The 20,962-nt window shown below is 37.0% G+C and overlaps 1 protein-coding gene across 1 annotated transcript; it reads right to left on the minus strand.

Annotated features, from left to right (window-relative positions):
• Positions 1-2,747: 2,747 nt before the first annotated feature.
• On the minus strand, positions 2,748-19,967 carry LOC143882023 (alpha-L-arabinofuranosidase 1-like). Its single transcript, XM_077385401.1, has 18 exons — positions 19,836-19,967; positions 18,984-19,170; positions 18,160-18,214; positions 16,237-16,448; positions 15,620-15,741; positions 15,317-15,470; positions 14,241-14,310; positions 13,320-13,465; positions 13,192-13,237; positions 13,053-13,105; positions 9,671-9,815; positions 9,153-9,271; positions 8,972-9,049; positions 8,785-8,888; positions 7,189-7,254; positions 6,855-7,050; positions 5,536-5,682; positions 2,748-3,157 (listed from the first exon to the last, which is right to left on the minus strand). Exons 2-18 carry the CDS (start codon positions 19,161-19,163, stop codon positions 3,026-3,028), a joined length of 2,025 nt encoding a protein of 674 aa, XP_077241516.1. The 5' UTR covers positions 19,164-19,170; positions 19,836-19,967; the 3' UTR covers positions 2,748-3,025.
• Between the last annotated feature and the right edge of the window lie 995 nt (positions 19,968-20,962).

A 20,962-nucleotide genomic window follows, 5' to 3' on the forward strand; every position in this document is an offset into this window, starting at 1 on the left:
ATTGCCACTACATGTCTTGATAATTACACAAACTCAGCTGGTCTTTCTTTTTCTAAACAGCTGTCAGAGGTTATTACAGACTTACAGTTCCCAAACATGTTAGTGCCAGTATCAGTAGTAGGGTCAACATCAGTAGCTTATCTTGATAATTACACTAACTTATCTCGTCTCATCTGAGTTTAAAGGGCCGTCGATGCTTCACTGCTACTACTTCTTGATAATTACACTAAATTATCTTGTCCTCCATCGTTTGCACAGCTGTCAAAAGGTTATTACAGTCTCCAAAAAGCTCTCAATAGAGTAAATGCCATTATCAAAAAGAGTGTAAAGGGTGTGCATATATCATCTCGCGGAAGTAGTAGAGCAAATGGTACTGTGATGAACGTATCCTAATGCAAATAGCATTGTGATCAACGTAACCTAGGAATAAAAAAACAAAAGAATCTCAGATGAGACAAATGGAGTTGTTGGACAATGACTAATTTTAAAAGGAGCATTCCCAAGCATGCAATGTGAAGGAGAAGAGTTCGAGAAATGGGCAGTTTGTCCATTTCCCAATCAATATTAGTTTAGGGCTCTCCTAATGGGATTTCTATGTAAGCTTAACCCTCTCCCACATTCTTTTTCTAGGGAACATCGCGTAATGAGAAATGATTTTAAGATAAGGTTTGTCAAGATTCTCCTAGTTCAACCCTCTTTGATATTGCCAAATGTAACAAAGAATTAGTTTATTTTAGTACAAAATTAAGGGTTTTTTTTTAAAAACTTCGTCTTATTTGCAAAAGCAGTCTTCTAGTCTGATAATTTACAAAATAGAGTCATCACCTTTGACTGAATTTTGCTCATGGGTCCTTACATCAATTGCTCTCAATCATTTTCTCCTCTCCCACTGACCACTCTCTTCTCTCTCTCTCATCTTTTCACATACTGGATAAGGACATTTTGGTCTTTTACCAGACAAAAAAATCTACCATGAGTAAGGGTGTCAATTTTGGCTCGGGCTCGGAAGCTCGCTCAAGCTCGGCTCGAATCCTTAACGAGCCGAGCCGAGCTGGCTTGCCAGGCTCTTTAAGCTTAACGAGTTGAGCCCGATTTAGGTCAGGCTCGGCTCGTTAAGAATTTAATATATTTAAATATATATATTATATATTAATATATACACTAAAAGGGTTATCCAGAGAGTGAAAGGGGGAGGCAAAATATGTCACTTCATTTTTGGAACCCCATTTGTTACTAGGACCACCCCCATAGTGTAAAAAAAGTAGTCAAATTACACTAGATAGGGCTGTCCAGGGAAGATGAGAGGTGTGAACTTAATATAACCCGAGCTCGGTAAGGCTCGCGAGCCTGACCGAGCCGAGCCTGGTTCGAACCCGAGCCTAGCTTTTGAGCTTAACGAGCCGAGCCGAGCCTCGGCTTGGCTCGTCTCGTTTACACCCCTAACCATGAGTCCATGAGAATTTTCGCCACAAATTGATGCTGTGGGGCATCAAATTTAACCTAGAGGGGATGACTCTATTTGTAAATTAATTATCAGACTAGAGGACTACTTTTGCAAACAAAGCAAAGCAAAAGACTTTCTTTGCGAAAACCCCAAAAGAAATGCTTCTGATATCAGAGTTTTTATATGGTGTTCGACCGTCGAGTACTGTTTGATATTTGATCCAAGAGCAGAACAATTTTTAAGATGCTGTCGTTGGATTAAATATGAAGGGTGGTACGTTTGACGTGCCTCCTTGACGGGACTTCACGGTCGGCCACTATATAATATCTCCTGATATCATATCCATAACCAGGGGTGAGCTTACTCTGGGTGCGCTTATCTTGTAACACTTTTTAAATCTGCGGGGGGGAAGGAGAGCTTTTTCGGGAACTCTAATAACCTTTGGCAGCTTGTTAAACAATGCAAAACAAAGTGAGCTCGCCCCATCATCAAAACATAGTCGTGTAGATATCATCCTTGAAAAGATGGTTCCGTAGATGGGTTCACAGAAATTCTCAACATGAGTTGTGTATTCCAATGGTCATGTAAAACTTATGCCTAAATTTTTCCTTAAACGTTTAGAGAGTTAATCACTCATGGAGAGAGTTAGTCACTCGTGCAGATATCATCCTTGAAGAGATGGTTACGTAAGATGGGTTTCACAGAAATTCTCAATTTGAGCGTGTATTCCAATGGTCATGTAAAAATTATACCTAAATCTTTAGCTTAAATGTCAATGGAGAGAGTTAATCACTCCTGGAATTGCATTTATTTTGCTAGGGTTCAACGCAAAGTAAAGATCCCTTGGGGAAGATCTCGGTAACCCTATGTAGTCTCGAGGACAAAAGAAATCCCTCAGGATGGACACCCACGTTGCTTTTGCGTGAAGGGGGAGATTGTGGAGGTTCCACGCAAAAGCAAATATCCCACAAAGAAAAGTGAATGGATGTGAATGGGCTTATAAGGACTTGGGCACCCTCGCCTTAACAGCTAGCTTTAAAGGGTGAGTTCTACCCAGGTTCCCACACTTTTCACACAGCCTCTTGAGTAACTGAGTACCATTCTAAAACCAATCATTATATTTTCATGGGACTGACTTATCTCTGCTTTTCCAGTCACCTGCACCACCAAATTTAGGGTTTAGGATGTACTCCTATCATACGTTCAGTTCTGGTTAGGCTTTAATACGAGATTAGGGTTCGAGGTCATCAAATTGAAGGTTGTGAGATGAGAAAATCCATGAGAACATCCATGAATCCATATGTTAAGGAGCTATTTCATAGTTATTAAAATGAAAAATACTTAGGCTGTATTGTTCTTTTATATGTAAGTAATGTAACCCACATCACACAAAACCACATGGGGGACTGGTCTTTTGATAAACACAATTCTGTGTTTTCTTTTATAAATGAAACCAAATAAATTATTTAAGCATCCAAATTGCCAAATGGCAGACAAAGGAACCAACTAACCATAACAACAGCCAATACTTTTCTCATTTCCTATTATTATTTAGATTTTATTCTTGTTACTTTTATTTCTTTAAATATCTGATTTATATATGGGTTCAATGGTTGGGACGAGGGGTATATCATATGAAGTTAAGGAATGGGGAGAAAGCACAACATCCATGTCTGTTCCTGCATTTTCGAACACACTATGTACTGGCACTACCTGCATAATCAAATAAAAACAAAACATATAAGAAAACAAAATATCATGGTTCCAAGCAGCAAATGTCTGAATTTGTTAATGGCTTTTCTAACAAGGGGTGCAACTGGGGCAGGTTGAGGCCAACCATAACCCAACCCGAGTTAACATTACCCCAACCCTAACCTGACCCAACAGAGAGCCTCGAGTCAAGGATGGTCAACCCTAACCCAACTAGCCTCTAAATTTGTCAACCCTAATCTAACCCAATTTTCCAAAACGACGAGGGTTGCCACCCTAACCCAACCTGTCTAACCCATTTTTTCCAAAACGAGGTCAGGTTGCCAAGGCCACATCCCTAACCAAACCAATGCGAGCCAAAATCAGGTTGAACCCATCAGGTTCTAATTGAAACTTTTTTATTAGAACCTGACACAAGTTGCACCCATGTTTCTAACTACTAAATAGAAAAGGGAGATGATATTTTCACTCCCCCCTGCATTATGTGCACGCTCCCGATTTGACGTGAAAAGTGGGCAACTTTAATGCTTTTTGACGTCAAATCATGTTATACGGGGGGCGCATAAGTAATGCAGGGGGTGAAAATATCATCGCCCAATAGAAAAATGCAAAATGAATAAGGGAGTGCAATTATTAAAACAAGGGAATGCGTATCATTTCCCTAAATAAAAAAGGAATCTAGAAACTTACAATGAGAGCAGTTTGGTTGGATTTTCTATTTCGTTTTATATAATCTTTTAGCATTTTTAGGAATTTTTTTTTTGAAAAGGGCAACAGAATATATATATATATATATATATATATATATATATATATATATATATATATATATATATGTAAAAACAGAACCGAGGTGGTCCTGAAGGAACAAAGATAATACAAAGATAGCAGTACAATAATTCAAGGAGGTAGATAGTCAAAGCACTCAAACGCGGCCCGAAAGACTCCTTTCTTGGCAAGGGTGTCTGCTTCATGGATGAATCTTTTATGGACTCTACCTCGGAAAAATACATGTAAATTAACCATTCACCTTACAAAGGCCCCCATACATCTAAGTGACCCAAGACACCATACACTTGCAACAAGAGAGGAAACCCAAAATTTCATGTGCTTTCTCAGTGTGTTATTTTTATATGTTTAGTCCATTGGATCGGTCAGAGTCCTAGGAGAGTCAAAAAGGTCCAAGCTTAGCCTTGCCAATGTGGTAGCTTGGGATAGATATTTATGTTTTGAAGTTAAGAGTAGGACTAGACTCCTAGTTCCCACTTGAAAGCTTTGGTTGCTGCTTCCTTTGCATGCCTTTGAAGTGTGAAGCTTCACCCTAGGTAAGACTCCTAGGAATCCTAGAGTGATTCTAAGTTTTGTTCTTCCCCTTCCCTTCTATAATTCCTTACTTGATCTCAGTCGTGATCTCCCTCACCCGGCTTTGTGTTTATTATTCAAGAACCTAACATCAAACCAGCCGATCACCACCCTTCCTAACAATCTCAGAGCCCCATGCCCAGTCCACTTTTCTGAGTGTCATATATCTGCAAATCCCTTACCCTAACTTATAATTAGAGGTTCCAACACCCATACAGTCCCAGTCAAATCTTAATAGTCCCCTAAATCTGTCATTACAGTCTCAGTCCAATCTTATCATTCCTCAAATCCGTCACTAATCGTCTCCTATAGTCCAAGTCTGTCATAAGTCATAACAGTCCAGATCTGTCAGTCCAATACTCACCTCAGTCCTAATAATTTTTTTTTTTGAAAAGTAATACTCAGTCCTAATAATCCTCATTATCCACATTCCATTCTACTGTTTACCTAATCTGCCCTACCCAGCACGGAAGCACCAGACCAGTTCATTGTTCCATTGCCCTATAGCTCCAACTACGTTCCAGACCCTAAACTTTTACCCTTTCTTTACAGCTATGAATCAAATCAGCAAACCTAAATCATCTTCCCTAATCAGTCCTACGTCAATGCTTCTTAGTTTAGAACATACGTATGGAGCCGACCATAATTGATCTAAGCCCTGCATGAGGGTAGACCACTTTACATGGTTCACTCAAAAAAGTTGTTATGACCAGGTGATCTTAACTCTCCGATCAAGATCCATAAAAAATGCTCTATACAAACATGCATTGATGTATATTCGATGAGCAAAAAAGCCATCAAATGCATTGTTCAAATGGTTGGGGTTTGGGCTATGTCCAATCTAAGGTTGAGTCTACTACATGGATGGGCATTGGATTATTCTTTATAGCTTTCCTCATATATATATATATATATATATATGGTACTTCACACTTTTTGAAGAGTTAGAATGCAGTCATTCATTATATCCATTCATCTATGCATATCAAATATGTAGGAAGAATAACATGATCGTGTACCTTATTTGGCTCCTCGAATGAATTCTCATCCATCAAATTTTGGGATGTCAATACAGCCTTCGTTGACCCAAAAGAGCTGATCGAGTTTGATTCCAATCCAGACACTAAAATCTTGAGATTTACCGCGTCACTCCCAAAGTTGACAATCTGCACAAACATTTCATCCAAACTCCCAATCAGTGAAACTGGCACCATGAATTTGGTCCAAGAATCCAATTAATTCACTTAAACATGGAGTGGACGGTAAAGACTATTAACCAACACCAAATCATGATAATTTGACCGACAGAAAGAAACGGGCAGACAAAGAAATGAACAGAGTCTTCTTCTCGAAAACCAACAATATTAATATCAAGAATCATCTAGTGCAAAAATCGGTATCACTTCTAGACATTTTGGCAGCAGTTTTGGGGGTCATGTAAGTTGAGCATACAATTCAAATAAAATAATTAACCAGAATACACATGTCTAAATCAGAAAACTTGGGAATATATCATACAATTGGGGATCATTAATGTTGGCTCTGATTAAGAGTTCTTGTTTCCGCTTCCTTGATACAGTTGGTTCGCTTTGAAGACCGCACCATCACTGATATATGTATTTAACCTTTTTTCTTCCACTCCATACGATGTGATGGATGGAGACTGATTTTGACTGAACTCTGTCTCTCGACCAGTCTATAATCTTCTTTCCTCTCTCCGGATCTCCAGGAACAAGGGCACTCCATTTTTTAATAGATCAACATGTTCACGTAATACACCCATTGATGGTTACTAGGAAAAAGCCCTTAATTTAAATCAGATTTACTTATCTATGGTGTAAGCTTAATGACCCTTAATTTTCCTTTCCCTTTTCTTCTTGATTTTTGGTATTATTTATAAGGTTTCAATGTGGAGTGTTCCCATAAATCAGATTTACCGAGCTATGGTGTAAACTCAATGATCTATCTCGGATGAAACTAATGTTTACGGAGTAACAGTGTCAACTTGATGGTATGAGGTATCTCCCTACTAGAAATAAACTGATGCTGAGTTATAGTTGTAACTCATTAACTACTTTCTAATCAATCTGTGAGGACTCGAACTTGTGTTTTTTTGGCATTCTTAAGGAGAGTTCAAGTACACCCATTTCAGATTGTTAGTGCAAACCCCATCTTGAGATAAGATGGAGCCTGAATTGGTTGAATCCCAGCAGGCGAAGTTACCAAACTGCAGCTACTTTCTTGAGGTTGGAATTGCCCAATTTTTTGAAACATCAAGTGACTGAAATTCCAATAAAAGATTAAGATATCAAAGCCCAATTCAGCAGAGATTGTACACCTTTATTCTTAAGTAGTAGCTGTAGTCCTCTGATCTTTGCCAAGTAATAGCAGAGGCAATCAAAGAAATGGAGAAATTTGCTTGGACGGCAGCATGAAGGGTTGCACCGCTTGACTCCTTGAAAAATTGTTGCATCCAGTAGCTAGGAGTTCCATACTGCTGCCATGAATTGAAGACAATGGCATCTGGGTCCCACCTTTGTTATTGAAGGTTGTTCAATTTTTAGAATGCCATAGAATAGAGATAAGTATCATTGATAAAATATTTTAAAAAGAAGAAAGAGAAGTAAAGGCCACAGAAAATTTTGAAATAAATGAAAAACATGTGTAGGTACCTATAAATGCTGCGATAATTGTCATTGACAAAAAGGGGTGCATAGCTGGCCATCTCAACGACGTCACTGTATTCGGAAGAGAAATGAGAGAAATGCAAATGCAGCTATTAAATAACCAAAAGCCGATAATATATATATATATATATATAAGCTATATGAGCTTCAAGCTCACAATCATTTTCCTCATATATATATATATAGAGAGAGAGAGAGAGAGTTAAGTGAAGCTACACATACGTGTAGCTAACTCAGCTACACCGACGGCTTAAAATACAGTGGGCCCACATTGTTTGGGTGATCCAAACCATTCATTTGATAGGCCCTCACATTGATAGGGTGTGCCCAAAAAATCAGCTCCATTGGATGATCCCAACCCTTCAAACTGAGGAGGCAAAAATGGACAGATTTGTGAAGGTGTTTACATGTCCATTTTTGCCTCTACAAATCGTAGGGTTCGGATGATCCTATGGAGCTGATTTTTTGGGAACACCCTATCTATGTGAGGGCCCATCAAATGAATGGTTTGCATCACCCAAACAATGTGGGGCCCACTGTATTTTAAGCCGTCGGTGTAGCTAAGTTAGCTACACGTATGTGTAGCTACACTTTTCTCACACACACACACACACACATATATATATATATATATATATATATATTAATATATATATATATATATATATATATATATTAATAACAAAACATTCAGTTGGTTATAAGTTTGAAACCCAAGAGTGCACCAAAGAACAAAAGAATACAACATGGGGATTAAACCAAGAAACTCATACCAGAATATGCAAGGAGGCACGCCATTTTAAAATGGCTTTTACAGAGATTGTTAAGTATAAAAGAATAAATAACGCATTCTCCAACAGCTTAAGCTTTTGGGGTAGTTGGTACCGGTAGTTTCACATGGTATCAGAGCCAAAGGTCCCAAGTTCAAACCTCCTTGATAGCAAAAATCCACATGCGATGGCCAAACCCAAAAGAGGGGCCACATGTGCCACGTGTAGGCCAACCCTAGAAAGAGGGCCTACACTTGAGGGGGAGTGTTAAAGTATAAAAGAATAAATAACGCCTTCTCCAACAGCTTAAGCTTTTGGCGTAATTGAGCTGTAAGATATCTATAGTACCTGAACTTTTGGATTGTTAAACAGGGAATTGACAACAAACTATTAATTTGCATTGTAAATTGTGTAAAAGAATTCTAGGGCTCAAGTTAAATGTTTATAGAACTGAAGCCAACTTATATTGCAGAACTTTTTCACTGTAAACATGCAGAATATTGATAGAGTTGATTTATGTGCTTTCATTCAGAATTTTGATGTTGGATAATTTTGCAAAAGTGGCAATTTCTTCATCAAAACAATGACTATAAAGTCTATTGTTCTCTCTTTAGCTTGATTGCTTAATTCCTTGTAGGATTGATTTATTATGCTTGTGCTTTGGTCATTTTCTATTTCTTCTCAATTTCTTAGTAGTGGCATGTGGCAACATCAAGAAGTTGACTCCTACAAGTGATCACGTTTACAATGTATTTGCATGCATGCACACAAATCAACTACGAAATAAGTCCTTCATACGAAATAAGCACACCTGTTCTTTTCCAAGCCAATAAGGAATCCAGCTTCTGCTAATGCTGCTAAAAAACTTCCCTTGCCAGCATCTTTTCCTGTCACCGCATATTCACTCACAAAAGCCTGGAGTTGTTTTGAAAACGTTGGTACCCCAAACACAAAAATAGAACATGAGGTTGAGTCTTAAAAGTGCAACAGCATCATACCTTTGGGCCAGTACTATTACGTGGCACAAGATCAAATTGGTGAGACAGAGAAAACATGACATTGGCGGAGGAGTAATTCTATCCAAAAAATAATAAAGTTAGTTTTGTATGGTATAATTAAGTTTCCAAAATCACCATGCTACTATCCAAAGAAAGGAAAGAGATCTTTGAATATTCTTACATGAAAATCATACAGATCAGCTGGGTGATCCAATTGGCTAGAAGACCCATCACAATTGGAGATTATTTTGATGTCAGGATAGACATTTCTTATAGCATAATAGAACTTGAGATAATTTCCTGGTCAATAAAAAATGCCAGAGAAGGTATCTGGTAGTTATAGTGGATTCTAGTATCGCTTTAATTCATCCTATACCATGACAAATTGAATCACAATCTTAAATTTCAATCCAAATAAACGTACAGCTATGAAAATAAAAAGATACCTAGCATCTTCAGACATATAATTCATAACAAAATATTATTCTGCAGAGAAGTTCTCTGAATGCAAAAGAATATAGTACAACAGCACATGGCATTCCCATCTTAGCTAATAAAAAAAGATACCAAGAGGACCTCAACAAATCTTGTGCATACATAAATATTGCTTCAATCCTCTGTGCATAGTACATTAATGTGTACTCCACACAAACATTAAAGCATGGAAAGAAAAAGAAGAAGAAGAATTATGACGTGTACCGCGGTAATATGGTTTCCAACAATCCTCATTCCCGATTGCGACATAGCTCAACTGGAATGGTTCTGGGTGCCCCATTGCAGCTCGAACGGAACCCCATTTTGATTCAGCATCCCCTCGGGCAAACTCAATACTGTCAAGAATATCCTGAAATAAACTCACAGTTTAGAAGGGATAGTTGCACAGAACAAATTTCAAGACTGACTAAGTGTGTCAATGGTTATCACCACCCCATTATAAAATATGAATAGTATTCACCCATCACTTAAAAGCTATGAAAGAAACAAATTAGTTACACTGAACAGTTTGTGTTTTTTGCTCTCTCCGTGTTTGTGACATAATAAACATCTGTTGTATAAATAATTTATGTAGCTTTGCCAACCGTTTCTAATGAAAGAACTAGCATAATTATCTCCCTACCACCTAACTATATTCTGGTAATGAAATCTTGACATAATCTTGTTTAATCTTTTACACAGTGGCCTAAATCACTTGATTTTGCTCATATGTGCTGAGACAGCTATGTAACTATGGATGCCCAACAAAATGACGTACAAGAGGAAGAAGATAAAAAATCCAAAAACAGGAGGTATGTGTCTCATCATCATGCTGTCATTTTGATATTTGCAAAGAGGCCCACAAGACAGCCACAAAAGAGCTTGGGGCCTTGCTGTTTTTATTTTGGAATAGTTGTAGTAATTTTTTTTCTGAATTATGGGGAAGCTCTTAGTTGTCTTCTACAGGAGTTCACTTCAAAAAACTAGTGGCAAAACTTCAGTGCAGATGTCATATATTCTGGTAGTGATTAATCATCCTGACGGACTAATGCGCACGGCATGTGGCTTTGCGCTAAAGGGTATTTTGGTAATTTCAAAATACAGTGGCATAAATATATAAGCCATGTATTAGGGGTTACAAAGAGATTAGATATATCTTGATATAGTGGCAGTGATATATAAGCCACGCGTTTGTTGCTTCTCATCTTGTCGTTTGCTGCACATCGTGTTGAATCCTATTTTGTGAGATTAGAGATATCTCAGTTTTCAACAGAAGGGATGCTACAGCCCAGGTAAGAAAATGTTCTGACTCATATGAAGAAGGTTCGGTTTGCCATGCCGTCAAAGAAAAAAACTCAAAATATCAGACATTAAATAAATTTGCACATTCCAAAAGCCTGTTGGAGGATGTCAGCATGGATTTCATGTTAGGGTGCAGACTCAATGAGCTATAAACTCCATATTCGTCATTTTTTACCGGTTTCCGAAGAAGACACACTTAATTTCCCATACGAAGACATTTGATGTGACAAGCACAATTTACCTTTTGCAGAGGTTGTGCAATTTCATGATGTTCCAAAGTGATTACTTCAGATTGTGAGACAAAGAATCAATCAACAGAGTGAGCACCTTTTCAAGTTCTATATGGAAAGCTTCCTAGGGATCTCTTAATTTGGTGAATTTACTAAAGTTAGGACATTCTAGTAATGAGGTGAAAAACATGGTGGATCACTTGCATGAGTTACATGGTGATGCCAACAATAAGCATGAAGCCACTTATGCCAGGTATAAGGTTGAAGCCAATAAGCATAACAGGGAGAAGCATTTGCAAGTGATGGCCTTTCTAGGATATGTTTAAAGCATGCACTTATAATGAACTCCATAGAAGATTGGACCGTGCAGGGTTGTGATGAAACAAGGGGATAATTCTTATGGGATTGAATTACCTAAATATGGATATCTCCCTGATATTCAATGTGTCCGATCACTATGAGACTGTTACCAAATAAAGAGCAAGAATGTGTTGAATAAAACTCAATATAAGCTTAAAAAATCCTCGATTTCCAGGTCATTGAAGAAGATAGGACGTCATGAGTTCAATATCATATGCGATGGAATAATGCACAGATCGAATAAATGCCATGGATTAGCAAGGAGAACTTGAAGGAAGGTGAAATAATCAAATCCTGACTTTCCCCTAATCCAAAATGATTAAGTAAATTAAACATGATTAGTCTGGTCTAAGTGTAACTTAAGAACTAATGAAGTGTGGAAGGATATTTTGGTAAATTTATCAAGGGACATGAGGGTAATTACTATAAAGGAATAAGGGTAAATTGGTAAATTCGACCTAAGGGACAAACTTGTAATTATTTAATTACGCAAAGGGAATGGGTGGAAATGGAAAGTAAAAGACTTCTCCCGTGGATTCTCACTTTACTGAGTGTTAGAGAGGGAGATAATAGCCTTGACATCTGGAATTCCAGATTTCAAGCTGTCTCCACCTGTCCCTTATACTTTTATATATAAAAGCTATCAAAATTTAAGAAAAATAAAAATAAAATAAGAGAAAAGGGGAGAAAAAGAAGAGAAAGCTTGGAGATTTGGAGTTTAACTTGTGTTAATCAAAGGCTTTTGAAAAGTTTAACTTGTGTTAATTTACATACCCAACTCGGGGTATTCTGGCCTATTAATGTATAACCCTAGTGACACACACATAATATTCTGTGAGAGGGAGAAGTAACATCTCTCTCTCTCTCTCTCTCTCTCTCTCTCTCTCTCTCTCTCTCTCTCTCTCTCTCTCTCTCTCTCTCTCTCTCTCTCCCATGAAACCTCGAACATGGTAGGTCTCGTAGTTCCCATGTTGCTTCCACGTGGAGGGAGATATTGTCCATGTTGCTTCTGCGTGGAGGAGGAGATTGTTGGTGGTTCCAAAGCAAAGATCCTACATCTGAAAAGTAAAAGAGATGTGGTTGGGTTTATAAGGACTTGGGCACCCTCCCCTTAACGGCTAGCTTTTAAGGGTGAGTTCTACCTGAGTCCTAATAAGTGGTATCAGAGCCGGGGCGTGTTAACCCCGACGTACCCTCGAGGAAGATCTCGGTAACCGTATGTACCTTCGAGGATGGTGAAATTCCCTCAGAGAAGGTTTCGTAGTTCCCATGTTGCCTCCACGTGGAGGGACCACGTTGTTTCCGCGTGGAGGGGGAGATTGTTGGGGTTACCACATGAACGCAAAGATCCTACATCGGAAAAGTAAAAGAGATGTGGATGGGTTTATAAGGACTTGGGCACCCTCTCATTAATGGCTAGCTTTTAGGGTGACTTTATTATCCGATCGTGGCAACACTGTTGCAACATTACAGAGCTCAGTCGACTCCTTTAAGTGGCATTGCCGTTTGGGCCACCCCTCAATGGAGAAGCTTTAAAATTCTGCCCTCGTCTCTAGTCCAGTTAGTCGTTTCAATGTGAGTTCTGCCAGTCAGTTTCAATGCGAGTTTTGCCGTTAGGTAAACACCATAGGATGTCATTTCCCTCTAAAGTTGTTAATCATGTCTCCCATTCATTTGAGTTACATTAGCAGAAGTCATAAAAGCTCAAGACGTGCCTGTATGAAAGGTAAGATGCTGGAAGAGGCAACCTCGTCATTGTGGCTGAGTCCTGCCAAACAAGAAAATAATCAAATGGACGCATAAACTGACCATCCTTTTGTTATCAGAAGCACATTTAAGAATTGGCAGAAGTACCATTATTGAATACCCATATTGGCAATGCATCTAGGTCCTCTGCAAGCTGCAGCAGTAAATGGTAATAGCGTGTAAATTTGTGAAGGCTCTTTACGCAACAAACTAAAAGATACAATAAATACACGTACCTGAAGAAATTCAAAATATCCAAGTCCATCATCAGTCCAGTAATTCCAAACATCGCCAAAGTGTCCGGGCCTCTCTTCCCATGGGCCAATGGTTTCCCTCCAGCGAAAAGCATTTCTTAACCATTCACCCTCGACGAAACAGCCACCTAAAGGGAAATAAATTTTCTACATTAATCATTCCAAATCCTACGGATCACTCACATAAAACATGCCACTAGTAAATAGTATAGGCAGGAAAGGAACACAGGTAACATCAGAGTGCTAAAAGCATTCATTTCTTTCAAAGGCGGAAATTGTTTCTAATGGAAAACAAGAAGAAGTGTATGCTCAAGGAAGTCACTTGAGCAATCATTCAGACCATCTGCCATCTGAATCACAAAGTAATGATTAAATGAATAAAAAATAACCCAGAACTTAAAACCATTTTTGGGCTTAACATCTTTTCTGTGAATGAGAAATATAAAGATAGAAAAATGCGTGAAGTTCATTATCAGAAAGCCCTTGGTGATAGCTTGATTAGACGCTTTCAAGGATTTGTAGATAGACATACACTGGAACAGGTCTCATGTTTCTCTATGTAGTTTGAGAAAATCTTGGAAGAATCATCCTACCTTTCTCAAAATAAGGCCTGTAATAATAGGTTTAAATATGCAGATGATGACTGACCAGTGGAAGTAGTCGTTACTTTTACATATGCAGTTAGATAAATGGTAATAAGTGGAGTAGATTTTATATTTTCAGTATGTTGTGCATCATCAAAAGCAGCAGACTAAATGTAAAAATTAAATATAAAATTTTTGTTGACTTGTATTCTACAGAAAGCCTTGTTCTAAAATATATAATCAACTGAACAATTCTTAGTTTTGTACAGTCAATACATAAAACTAATAAACTGGACTAGGCTATCATTTCATAGTATACCTGGAAATCTAAGAAACCGAGGTTTTAGATCCACAAGCATGGAAAAAAGATCTTTCCGGAAACCATGTCCCTGAACAAAGAAGAAAAGCTCAGCTAAAAGATATCGAGTCAATACAATATAGATATACATGAACATACAATGTGAACTACTCTCTGTTGATATATATATATATATATATATATATATATATATATATATATATATATATATATATATATATATATATAGAGAGAGAGAGAGAGAGAGAGAGAGAGAGAGAGAGGAAATGGTTTGTGAGCAGCTGCTCAGATAACATTTGTGGAGGGAAAATAGACAGAAACTGTTTGTCCACAAATCTACCCATTTTTTCCCTCCACAAGTGGAAGGGTTAGGATGATCCAATGGAGCTGATTTTTGGTACACACCCCACCCATGATGGGTCCTTCCAAATGAATGATTAGGATCACCCCCAAAATGTGGGCCCCCCTATGGTTTGTGAGCTCTGCTCAGATAAGCTTATCCGAGCAGCTGCTCACAAACCATTTCCTCTCTCTCTCTCTCTCTCTCTCTCTCTCTCTCTCTATATATATATATATATATATATATATATATATATATATATATATATATCAACAGAGAGTAGTTCACATTGTCTGTTCATGTATATCTATATTGTATTGAAAACTTTCATATATAATTCCTCGCCCATTCCTTTATCCACATGGTGACCATTTGATAGTCTTCCGGTATATGAATTCTCAAGAAGTCATCAACAATTAGAACATGTGATCATTCAAAAAAAAAAAAAATAGAACTTGTTGCCATGCTATTTCAGTTTATCATATTTATAGTTGATGCGTATATTAAAAAGAAAGGATCCTGTGATTCATATGAGCCCAATCAGTTCCAGAATACTGATTTCACTTTTTGTAGGCAAGTGTGCCAACATAAAATCGTAAAACCAATGGGACCAATCCTGTAAACTCCCCACCTATAGGATTGCCCCTTTCCATTTGGCTACTAAGGCTTTGATTAAAAAATATTGGTAATTCAATCAATAGTAATCACAAAAAATGAATTAAGAAAGAAAACATGCCTTGTAAGTGTCCAAGGACATAACTGATACTTGATCAAACCAAATCACTCCTTTCCTGGAAGTTGTCAATTGGAGCCGTGCATTATGGTCTGTACTGTCAGATTCCAGTAGAAGTTCTACCTTTGTCCAGTTGGAGACATTTGAAGTAGCAGCTCTAGACAAAACAAAGGAAACAATGCAGAGTGTGAATTATACATACAGAAATTATTTTTGGCATTGAAATACTAAATACAGAACACTTTAGAAACTACGTAAATAACAAAAAGATGCTAGAAACTATGTAAATCCAAAAAAGATGCTTACATTATTTTGTCAGTGGTCAGCGATTGCAATCCATCTGAGCTTGTCAGTGAAACAGACAAGTAAACTGATTCCAGTGACCTAATGTGCAGGACTACTCTATAGGTTTTCCCTCGTTCAATATTCTGGAGAAAAAAAAACAGAAATGAAGTGATAATAATAACTAGAAAGTCCATAAACAATTATTAAGAGAAACAATTTGCATGATTTGATCAAGAATGGATGTATCAAGCATGCTAGCCCAAAGTTATAATTAAAATGCCAAAATAAAAAGTCAATAATGAAAGTATACTTCGATTATGTGGTACTGGATTGTTTATTTTCATGAAGACTTAGTCGATTGGGAGAATTTCTGCCCCACCAAGATATGGATCAGAAAATTCTTCCACAAGAGGCCAAACAGCATATGTAGCTAGAGGCTATTATATATTAGAGGTCCAGCATTACCATTGGATGGAATTATTTTTTGTTTAATGGTCTTAGTAGTAGTAGCAGCAGTAGCATTGCATGAGCTGGTGCCACAATATGAGGTGGAAAGCCAGTTATTTTTTGTCACAAATCTCAAGTTAAGAGAACAGAAGATTCGAATATTTTGTCATGGAGTATTCAGAATCCCATACCATGCCCCAGTACCCGGGATTATAGATCCCAACTCCGCCATCTGGACAGACATTAGAGCCTTCAGTGTCACACAACACCTCCATTCGAAGAGCAACCTCATTACGACTGAAACAAGATGACCGGTCGGTTGATACAATTATTGTTGATTCATTCCCAATAATAGACCAAGGATCGATGTTTGAAGGAGTGTTAGGGCCCCCAGCTTCAAAACCTGGACATGGAACTTCATGAGGGCCTCAAACTAAAAACTAAATGCAGAAAGGACTACACTTGATATGGGATCAATACTTTTAAAGAGAAAACTTTTTGAAAGTTCATTGATTCCGCTAAGGAAAATAATCATTGTTCGATGTGGACCCAATGCCATGTGTGTGGTGGTCAGGTCCATGAATATTGTTGGTCATCACAAGTCCGGCCTATTACCTTTGGCCCCACCCTCATCGGATAATTCTAGACCTTAAATCAAGCATGATGAAAAATATGTCTTTAAGACGTTGATTTTCGCATGCCCCAATCTTACGAATATGATCAGTTCAGCATCAGACCTGGACGCACTGGATCGCCCTGTGATGTCCCATCAGATCAATAGCAATGATGACCAAGTGCATATGCCATGTGTGTACGAGTCATGGTTGTTTCTGTTCATCAAGAAGAGATCATCTTGGTAATTGATCTCATTTTTAAATTTAACTAAGTTTGTGGTATGAATCCCTTTCAAGCGAAACATTCCGGTGTAATTCCCCAAGTGCGAAAAATTCAAAGAAAATCAATAAAAGGGAAGGAGGTAAAAATATTACATAAACTAGATAAACATTCCATTTAACGTGTTTTGATGGACACATAGTGACCAGTAGGCTGTTATTGGATTGTTCTATACAATATTAGATAGAATTCAATTTAGTGTTGTTACATTTTAAAGGTTGCAACTTAAGTTTGTCAAGTCAAGACTCCCATGTAACTGTCTCATGTCAAGTTAACTATTAAGTACAGGGTACTAGTCTCAGACATGATTTATGGTTCTGGTTTCAAATCCATGGATCTACGGTGTTCTCTTGTATTACTTAAAAAGAGGAACGGAAGCCAAGGGAAAAAAGAAACATTAAAAGTAGTAAAGAAGCAATAAAAGATTAGTAGTCTACCATTAATCAACATCATAGATGCATGAATCTACTGGAAAATTTATGCATATATGATCTCACAGATTATAAAAGGCATGAAAATAAACAATAAACATAGCACAAAAACTAAAGAATTATTAATCTACCAAAACTTGCATTTGTCCATGGATTCGATCCCAAATCCATGGATATAAATAGATAACTAGTAAAACTCAAAAACATATTTCAAAAGAATTGCCGAAAAATATTGAAGAGTATGGTTTGTTAATCCATGCTCCCAACCTCATCTTTGTTCTGTTTATTCCAAAGAAAATGTGTTATTTCCTTCATGTTGGCCTCCAACAATGTGAAGAAGAAAAGAATCAAACTTGAAGGAGAGGAATTTTCCTCTTTAGAATCAATTTTACAAGATAAATTTCAAAATGAACAAGAAACAAGTGAATTCTTTGGAATGCTTTGGCTGAAACAGTTCCATTGCAGAATGTTTTGGCCAAAAAATTCTGAGACAGCCAACACTTTTTGAAACAAATTTGCAACGATCCATATGATTGTCACACATACATAAGTTCTAATTTCACCATAGGAACACTCAACTCAAAATATAATATGATCATTCACTTCAGCATCTTGAATACTGGAATTTTTTTGAATTACTTACAAATTGGCATTGCTAGTTGTTGAATTCACATCAGAATAAGATGGGGAAAATATTTGGTGTTAGAGATAGAAAGCTATTTTCCAATTCATTTGCAACCTGTTCTGTTACTTTTCTATGCTGCCTACAGTATCAAAGTCTCAAATTACCTCTGTTGCTTACAAGTTCTGCCCATAGCCCACCTGCTCCTGCATAGTTGATCTCCTGCAGATAAGTAATTCAGGTTATGTTTATTCTCCAAAAAAAAATAAAAAAAATTAAGACCCAAATGCTGTCAGCTATACATGTATTGCACTCTTACTAATGTCTAATAGTGAAGTATATTCAGTTGTTCCACTTAAGAAACAGCTGAAAATCAAAACAGCCCCCCAAACTAGGCATGAGTCTCATTCCATTGATAGATTAATGTGGGCCCAGGATGACAGTATTGCTCTGTTTTTTTTAATGGCAATAGTATTGCTCTGTGAAAATACCAAAACATTAAAATATCTATTTTGATCTAGAAATGGCTCTAATTGGTAAACTCTGGTTCGCAACAGTGATCAAATGAATGGAAGTGCATATGACTTTTTCAAAACCCAACTCCAGATATGAGGCAATAAGATAAGCATATATTCGTACATTACACATAGTGTAGACATGATGATAAAAATATTCCGGAAGAATATTGAAATAGCAATAGCAGAAAACCAATAACGGTTCCTAGCGTAAAGAAATGAATCTAACTCATACTTTAACTCCACATTTAAAGCAAATAAATGTAAATAAATTTTGATTCCAGAAATATCGATCTATCAAAGTGCCGATGCATCAATGTTTAATGTCTAGAAAACACTTATGCAACCTGTAATGTATTTAACACGAACGAATGTGAGTTAAAATAAATAATCCCTAGAAAAAAATAACTTGAGTCATAAAGAAAATAACAATCCACAACAAAGTGAGATCTGGATAAATGCAAGTACATGATCACCTCAAAAAATATACCAAACAGTGTTTTGGGAATTGGCCGACTGGATTGTGGTGATGCATCTACCATCAGGTAAGCTGTCTGGTTGACCTCTAATCCAGAAGCGAAACTTTGATACACGACGCATAACACAAACAGAACATAAAACAGAGTGCCAACAGTAGCCCGAAGGACACCCATCATTATCGCACTGCATCCAGTTGAAACCATAATACAAAATAAATGGAATTACTCATTCAGTTATATTACTCAACCAACATAAAAGATAAAGCAGAAACTATAGAAAGCTTATCAGTTAAACCTATATATAGAAGCTTAACAACCTACTGTAATGCCTAACAACCACAGACTTTACTGAGCGAGAATTCAATGTAAAAGCAGCAAAAAGAAGACATTCAACCGTAAAATCGATCACAGCTATGGAGTTTATTGTTTACATACTAATTTAGTATAATTAAGAGTAGAAATAACCTGCAAGATTTTCAAAGACTAGAAAAGGACACCGAATTGTGCAAAAATCTACTGCATATACTTTCCATATATGGATTAAAATGAAAAAAAATGTAGAATATTCGCAAAGATCAAAATCTTAAAGATGTAGAGACAAAGCAAGAAATGAAGATTTTGATGACATTTTAACATATTTGATCAAAGTACAAACTGAAATCCAGTTCAAAAAAAAAAAAAAAAAAACTAATGAACATGCATTTTATCAGAAAATATACTTTATATACATTAGACTGAAAATTTTCTGAGAGAAAAGCTTAAAATTTCAAATAAGAAGATTAAAGCGATGAAATTCATGAAGAAATTTGATTACAGAGCTAAAGAGGTCGTATAAAAGATCGAAATTACCTGTAATGGAGAAAAAATCAGTTCTTTTTCTCTAGGGTTTTCAGAGAGAGAGAGAGAGAGTGAAATCAGGCCATGGCCGGGGGAGAGAACTTTTTGGTGTTCTTATGTGTTGTTTTTCGTCGAACATCGAACTTGGGCGCACGGGCGCACGTGCGTATTTTATGCACTCATGCATTCTCACCAAGTGCTTTTTGCGCTTACGTGGCAGTACAAACGGCAAGGTGTGCGTATTACGCACCATTGTACTTTGTATTTAGTCTATGGTACTAAAAACAGTAAATACTGGATAAGATTCCAAATATTTCCAATCAATGATTTTGCTTATAACATTTCCCTTTGTAAACCATGGAACTATCATTCCCGAAAATTACAAAAATGCCACAAATTATTTTACCGAACATATCCCTCCATGACAGTTCTATCTCTAGGTGAACCTATTTACAAAAGTCACATTGTTCCATTGATCCTCACCATCCGATCAACAAACAAACAATCGTTTGGCTTTGTGATTATAGTACTTTGAAAGCCAATTCATAGGAAGTCTCTCACCATATGGACGGTCTAGATCGTCTCATCTCTAGTTAATCCATGGTTTAAAATTTCGGTTTCGGTAACCGTTTCGGACCCCACCAAAAACCGAAATTTCGTTCGGACCAAAATTTTGTAACACTTTTTTTAAAAAATAAATAATATCATTAAACAAAAATTTCGGAAAATGGCGAAAAATTGAATTTTGGAAATTTTCGGTTTCGGTCCCCACCGGTATTCAAAATTTCGTCGGATTTCGGTCGAAATTTAAAACCATGAGTTCATCTGTGTACTAGAATCTTGCAATATAAGCATGTAACGAAGAGCAGTTTTGTCCTAAACATCCTCGTAAGATCCTGGTAGAAATCCTTCCACAGAAGTTCACAAAAGCTATGAGATGAGTTTAACGATCGAAACAACAATTTTAATGATCAAATCCAATTTTAATCCTCTTTTAATTTTAATAAAGTTTTCTTTTCGTGCAGTTCACAAATTGGCATTTATTATTTTAAAAAAATAAACATGTTTTGAAGGGCTTGCCTTGTTAAAAGAACATGTTTAGCAAAACTCTCATGTCTCACTCAAGTGAATTGGTTTCG

This window comes from Tasmannia lanceolata, unplaced genomic scaffold, assembly GCF_043159265.1.
Source record: "Tasmannia lanceolata isolate RefF3 unplaced genomic scaffold, GAP_Taslan_0.1 ptg000007l, whole genome shotgun sequence".
In the NCBI taxonomy this organism is placed as follows: domain Eukaryota; kingdom Viridiplantae; phylum Streptophyta; class Magnoliopsida; order Canellales; family Winteraceae; genus Tasmannia; species Tasmannia lanceolata.

Coding starts and splice junctions, on each gene's coding strand:
- LOC143882023 (XM_077385401.1), bottom strand. CDS start 19,163: ATGATGGGTGTCCTTCGGGCTACTGTTGGCACTCTGTTTTATGTTCTG. Junction 16,449..18,159: donor AGAACTTGTAAGCAACAGAG/GTAATTTGAGAC, acceptor TTCCATGTCCAG/GTTTTGAAGCTGGGGGCCCT. Junction 9,816..13,052: donor GCATCTTACCTTTCATACAG/GCACGTCTTGAG, acceptor AGTTTATTTCAG/GATATTCTTGACAGTATTGA.